This window comes from Plecotus auritus (genome assembly GCF_963455305.1).
Source record: "Plecotus auritus genome assembly, chromosome: 6".
NCBI lineage: Eukaryota > Metazoa > Chordata > Mammalia > Chiroptera > Vespertilionidae > Plecotus > Plecotus auritus.
Window position 1 is genome coordinate 110,612,787 of NC_137773.1, and position 7,236 is coordinate 110,620,022.

General features: G+C 40.1%; 1 protein-coding gene across 2 annotated transcripts in view; it reads left to right on the forward strand.

The window, feature by feature from the left end:
- BBS7 (Bardet-Biedl syndrome 7) overlaps positions 1 to 7,236 on the forward strand; it is a 57,001-nt gene that overhangs the window by 48,116 nt on the left and 1,649 nt on the right. The window contains exons 19-20 of one of the 2 annotated variants that reach the window (XM_080674675.1): positions 4,709 to 4,845; positions 4,941 to 6,588. In XM_080674675.1, the coding sequence (XP_080530801.1) occupies positions 4,709 to 4,842 (134 nt within the window). In that variant the 3' untranslated portion in view covers positions 4,843 to 4,845; positions 4,941 to 6,588. Of the gene's footprint in view, positions 1 to 4,708; positions 4,846 to 4,940; positions 6,589 to 7,236 lie in introns of those variants that run through there. The other variant, XM_080674676.1, reaches the window with a different exon arrangement.

Below are 7,236 nucleotides of genomic sequence, written 5' to 3' on the forward strand. Positions count from 1 at the left end.
GTGTGAAATGAATATAACTTATGAAGCATTATAGTTTAGGCTATAATTCACACCAGTAATTTTCAGGCTTTGTTGCTATTGTGAAAATCAACATGCAACATTTAATAATTTTACCGTAATTTAATAAGGGATATATATGTGTTATGTCAACCCAAAACTCATTTTGCTTTGGTGGTAGAAATTGGGTGTTTCACAAATTATATTAAAAGAGAGCGAGAGTGGGTTGGAAGGAACAGCTTAAGAAAAACTTCTGTTTTGCCATCTTTACCTGAGACCTATTGTGCATAGCACACCAGTTTATCTATAGCATCTTCATAATCAGGTGGCATATTTAATCCTTCACACAGCATTGCAAGGTAGATGATGTCATCTCCATTTTTTCATTTTTAAATGTGAAGTCTGAGACTAAAGCATTTACAGTCACATTGGTAGGAAGTGGCAAAGCCTGCAGAACCTCCTCGCCCCCAGTGCCTGCTTTTTGCACTATGTCAAGTCTTCTGTAGAGTTAATTGGTGTCATCAGTCTACATTGACCCTTCAGCCTGCGTAATGAATTTAAGAGACTTGCTCACAAACTGTAATAATAAGACCTAATATCTTAGTATTTACTAAATGGCAAACACATGAACTTTCATCCTTAGAGCAACTTAGCAGATGCATGGTGCAGAACCAACATCACTCATCACAAATTCCAAAACCCAGGAAGCTTTGAGAAGAAAGCTTTTTTCATAATTAATTTTGCATCAAATGTGACTTGGGCTGACTTAATGTAATGGCAAAACTTCACTTAAACTGGCATGAGGTTATTTATAGTCTCTTTTATTCCACTTAGTGTGGTTCTTTTTTATTATTATTAAATCTTTATTGTATAGATTATTACAGTTGTTCCTCTTTCCCCCCCCCCCCCCCCCATAGCTCCCCGCCATCCGGTTCCCACCGCACCCCATGCTCTTACCCCGCCCCCCCACTGTCCTCATCCATAGGTGTATGATTTTTGTCCAGTCTCTTTCCGCACCCCCCACACCCATTTTCCCCCAAGGATTGTCAGTCCACTCTCTTTCTATGCCCCTGATTCTATTATATTCACCAGTTTATTCTGTTCACCAGATTTTTTATTCACTTGATTTTTAGATTCACTTGTTGATAGATATGTATTTGTTGTTCATAATTTTTATCTTTACTTTTTTCTTCTTCCTCTTCTTTAAGAATACCTTTCAGCATTTCATATAATACTGGTTTGGTGGTGATGAACTCCTTCAGCTTTTTCTTATCTGTGAAGCTCTTTATCTGCCCTTCAATTCTAAATGATAGCTTTGCTGGTAGAGTAGTCTTGGTTGTAGGTTCTTGCTCTTCATCACTTTGAATATTTCTTGCCACTCCCATGTGGCCTGCATAGTTTCTGTTGAGAAATCAGCTGACAATCGTATGGGTGCTCCCTTGTAGGTAACTAACTGTTTTTCTCTTGCTGCTTTTAATATTCTCTCTTTGTCTTTTGCCCTTGGCATTTTAATTATGATGTGTCTTGGTGTGGTCCTCTTTGGATTCCTTTTGTTTGGGGTTCTGTGCGCTTCCTGGACTTGTAAGTCTATTTCTTTCACCAGGTGGGGGAAGTTTTCAGTCATTATTTCTTCAAATAGGTTTTCAGTATCTTGCTCTCTCTCTTCTTCTGGCACCCCCATAATTCGGATGTTGGTACGCTTGAAGTTGTCTCAGAGGCTCCTTACGCTATCCTCATATTTTTGGATTCTTTTTTCTGGTTGGGTGTTTTTTGCTTCTTTGTATTTCAAATCTTTGACTTGATTCTTGCGATCCTCTAGTCTGCTGTTGGATCTCTGTATATTATTCTTTATTTCAGTCAGTGTATGCTTAATTTCTAGTTGGTCCTTTTTCATATCCTTGAGGGTCTCACTAAATTTATCAGCCTTTTCGAGAAAATTCTTGAAAAACCTTATAACCGTGGTTTTGAACTTCTGTATCCAGTCATTTGCTTTCCTCCATTTCTTTCATCTGTGACCTGTTTCTTTGTCTCCGCATTTTCCCTGCTTCCCTGAGTTGATAGAGTGGCTTTGTGTGCTAGGTGTCCTATAGGGCCCAGTGGCTCAGCCTCCCCAGTTACCTGAGATGGACACTCTTGGTACACTCCTTTGTGGGCTGTGTGCACAGTCTTTTTGTAGTTAAGCCTTGATTGTTGTTGGTATCACTGGGAGGAATTGACCTCCAGGCCAACTGGCTGTGAGGATCAGCTGTGTCTACACTGGGAGAACTTCTGTGCTGGAGACACCCTTCTGAGGCAAGACTTGCTTCATTGGGGCTTTGGTGCTCACTGAGTCTGCCCCTGAGTGTGTCCCTTATGGATCTGAGGAGTTGTAATCTGGATGGTCCCACTCTGACCCCTGGGTACACTGGTTCTTGGATCTCCAAGGAAGTGCTAATTTAGCCTCTGCCTGAGGCCACCCAGCAGGAGCTACAGAGAGATCTGCAGATTCCTCTTCTTTGTTTGGGGTTTGGAGGTGCCTAGATGAGTCCCAGCTGTGAAGCAATGCAAGCTGCTGTGGGGCCTTGGGCCTTCTTTTGGATGTTCTGGGTCTCACTGACTCAGCTGCAGTTTGTTAGGTAATTTTAGATTTCAAAGGACAGCCATTCATATGCAAAAGCCTCTGCACATAGCTGGGGTGGGGCGGAGTCTCAGGGTGGAGCAAACAGCAATGGCTTCCTGTCAGCCCTGCTCTATGAGGCCCCCGGGTCTCAGTGTCCTCCGGTAATTGCTGCAAGCACCTCTGAGAGAAAGCCGGCCTCAAGTTCCGCCCGCTGCCAGAGAGTCCAGTTTCTCCCCGTATGAGTCCGGGACCCCAGAGTCTTACTTGGAACTGGAGTTCAGAGCTGTCGGGAGCTTGTGTCTCCCTGCAGATTGAAAAAGTCAGCCGCATACTCAGTTGCCAGCCCTCTCCACAGGCGCACGCGCCTCTGTACCTCTGCACTTTACTTCCGCAGCTCTTGTGAGTCTCAGTGTGCTTTTCTCTTTCCTTCTAGTTGTAGAATTTCCACTTGGCCAGCCTTCCTGTGGTTCTGGATGATGTCCGTTTTGTCTTTTAGTTGTAGTTTTGAAGTGGTTGTGCGAGGCAGCAAGTTTAGGTGTTGACCTATGCTGCCATCTTGGTTTCTCTCTAGTGTGGTTCTTTATGTATTTTGTTGCAGAAACGTTGTTCTGTTTACCCCCTTGGATATTACCCCCTTGGATTATACGCCATATAAGCTGTATTCCTTTTATTGTCTTTCTAAACTGAAAAATTTTCAAATATCTCTTGTAGCTAGGGTTTTGGATAAAGGATTGACAGCTTGAATTAACCCCGTTGTACATATGAGAGAACTTAAAGGTACAATAATTTGCCCAGATCTTTGAACCTAGAAATATTTGCCTTTAGGTCAAATCCCAAGAATGGTCCACATATAGATGGAATTTTATTTACTTATTTATTTATTTGGCTAATCCTCGCCGGAGGATATTTTTTCCACTGCTTTTTCAGAGAACGTGGGAGAGAGGGAGCGAGGGAGGGAAGAGAAGAGAGAGAGAGAGAGAGAGAGAGAGAAGGAATCATAGTTTGGTTGCCTCCCACACAGTCTCAAACTGGGGGCAGGGAGCAAACCCCGCAAACCAGGTACATGCCCTTGACCGGGAATCAAACCCCCAACTCTTTGGTGCTCAGGCTGATACTCTAACCACTTAACCACACTAGCCAGGGTGGAATATTTTAATCTAAATAAACCTGTTGAGAACCGAATCTCTATAGCAAGCATGTCAAACTCAAAGGCTAAGATGTAAGTGTATGTGGGCCACAAAAAAAAACAAAAGCTTCAATTTTCATAGAAACGTAGGTTTATTTTAATAGAGACATGCTGAATACAAAGGGCTGAAATAAATGAGTAAACATTAACATAAAATAATAGGACATTTTAATAACAATTAATATTTTTTCTTGAACATTAACTTACCAGACACTGAATAACTACACAAATTAATAAGCGTAACGCAAATAAACCTATTTTTCTTGTTCTTCGAAAGTGAAATATTTCCTGTTGCTCACACCAAACAAGTCAGCACAAGACTAATGACGTGGCAATCTGCTGCTAAAATATTCGCTGCTAGTATTAGTGGAGAGAAATGGTGTGCCTGTGCATAAGGCGCGTAAGGGAAGTGAATACAACATGATTATAGTAATCAGTCATTAGCAAACGTTGTAGTTCATTATCAGTAATTATGTATAACAGGATATTGTAAAAATTAAGTTATGAAATTTTTATTAACACGTTTCTTACATACCGTTATATTGGCTGGGCCGCAAAAATATTCATTGTGGGCTGCGAGTTTGACATGCTTGCTCTACACTATGTCATCTGGTCAGCCTTAGTGAAAAGCAAACCACCCTATATGCCAAGAGCATTTCAGAACTGGTCAGCAGTTGATTACCTGAAGTAATAGCCATAACCAGTTGTTAAAAGAGTTATTAGCCAAATGATTTATATTTTGAAACTTGCCTTAAAATCTCTCCAAAATAAGTATTTTTTAAAGCACCAATCCTTTTAGATTTGTTTATAAATAATGGAATTTCAGGTGATTAGAAATAGATTATCAAGCAATCATTTACTTTCATTAAATATTGTGTCATTAATTAGAACTAATCAATGACAGGAAATTAACATTTTCTTTATAGGGATGATCACCGATCTTTTTATAGATAAGTTCAAGTTCAAAGGCACCAATGTGAAAACCAAAGTACCTCTTTTACTGGAGATTCTGGACAGTTATGACCAAAACACACTGATTGCTTTCTTTGATGCTGCATGAAATGTAAGTAAGGTAAAGTTCTGGAGACGTTGTGTCTTTAAATGAAAATGTTAAAATAAAATTACAAGCTAACTGTGCATACCTTTATTTCAAACTAGAGGCTCAGTGCACAAAATTTGTGCACGGGTGGGGTCCCTGAGGATGGCCTGTGGAGATTGGGCCCTAGCTTGTGCCCTGCAGCCCCACCTGGCACCCCACGTTGGCCTGGTGCCGCCTGCTCGCTTGTTCCACCATCCTGCTGTCATCAGGGTCCATCAGGGCTGGCAGCACCTCCACTGCCACCCGCTGCCAGTGCTGCATCGCCAATGGCTGCCATGTACCACACTGCTCCCTGGTGGTCAGTGTACGTCATAGTGAGCAGTCCAACTCTCAGTCAATGACTGCCCAGGGGATAATTTTCATATTAGGCTGTTATTATATAGGATACCTTTAAGTATTATCTAAAAATATTTGAGATAAATGATTTTTTTAGTAATTCTTCATTTCTTTTGATGAATGCAACCTTTTAAAAATAGCATTTTTATTCTTAAAATACAAGTAGAATGATTATAAGGGATTTTAATGAATTCTTTTGCAAGTGGTGTTTTAAATTTTATGCTGAGAAATAATATTTGAAAAATAAAACTATATAGTGTGTGGTCTAAAGTAGGTTTACAGTTGTTCGTATGGAAAATTGTAATAATAAATAATAACACAAGACCCCCGCCGCTGTCACTCAGTGGTTGAATGTCGACCTATGAACCAGGAAGTCATGGTTTAATTCTGGCTCAGGGCACATGCCTGGGTTTCAGGCTCAATCCCCAGTAGGGGGTGTGCAGGAGGCAGTTAATCAATGATTCTCTTTTATTATTGATATTTCTATCTCTCCTCCCTTCATCTCTGAAATCAATAAAATATATTAAAAATATAATACAAGAATAAACTTGCATACTCACAACTGTAAGCCTACTTTTGCCCCACTCTGTATTTAAATATTTAAGCTACTCCCACACAGTATATGTATAAACTGCTTTACATTTTTCAGAATGTATTTACATTCGTTAACTCATTTGACTTTCACAACATATGTTATATTCTCAAATCATATAAGAAAGCTCATTTTCCCTGAGGTTAAGTGATGAAGAGGAAATGCTATTATTTTGTAAACTGGGGACTAGAACCCACATTTCGGTGCCTGGTTGGTGTCCTGGTTATTATGTATGTTGTCAGCCAGTGGATATAACCTACCAATTATTTTTTCTAGGAGTTGAGATTGATTTGCAGCTGATTTCACTCTTGCTTGATAATGAGCACTGTGACCAGGTTCAGTTTGGTATAAAGTGTGGACAGAGAAATGAGCAGAGCTTGCACAGATGGAGGGGGTGGGGTGATCTTAAGGTGACGCTCTGTAACCAGTAGAATTAACGAGTACCCATGTGAATAGTCAGGAGCAGTGATTGCTTCTTCGAGTTTCCTGCACTAGCATCCACGCATTTCCTTTATATCATGTGTGAAGGGAAATAAGACTTTAAGGCTATGGGGATTTTGTTTATTAAACTTAATTCATATTTATTCATATTCGAGGGGAATATTGTAAAGGTTGCTTTAAAATGGCATAAAGATTATAATGGAAAATAAGCTATTATGTTTTTAAGAAGGGCACATCCATGAATTTGTCAGAAAACAATCATGCTTCTTAATTGTATGCCATTATATTTGTTATGTGTGAGCCTTATTGTATATTAAACGTGAAAAATTGTTAAAGGCACATATCGCTAAGAGTTTTATTTTAATAAGGTCATATATTTTATTATATTCAAACAACCTTCATTTCTAAATGGAACACCGTTATCTGTAGGTCATTGGGTGCTTTTTTTCTTTTTAATAGATTTTATTGATTTTTTTACAGAGAGGAAGGGGGAGGGATAGAGAGTCAGAAACATCGATGAGAGAGAAACATCAATCAGCTGCCTCTTGCACGCTCCCCACTGGGGATGCGCCCGCAACCAAGGTACATGCCCTTGACTGGAATCCAACCTGGGATCCTTGAGTCCCCAGGCCGACTCTCAATCCACTGAGCCAAACCGGTCAGGGCCATTGGGTGCTTTTTATTGGCTGTTACAGCTTGGGGGGAAATGGGAATTAATGGCTGTCTAGTTGAATTTCTTGTAGAACATTACTATTTGTTATACAGATCAACAGTCATTCAAGGTGGCACCTCAAATTAATTGCATCTTCATTAGGAAAAATGAAAAGCCTGAGACTGAAGAAACACCTAAATGGTAGATGACATAGTCTGCCACTGCAACGGGAGCGTGTTAAATGACTTGTGCACATAATTTAACCCTAATGACAAGTGTATGACATGTAACAGATAAGGAAAACTGAGACTAACTTGACCAAGACTAGCAGGCC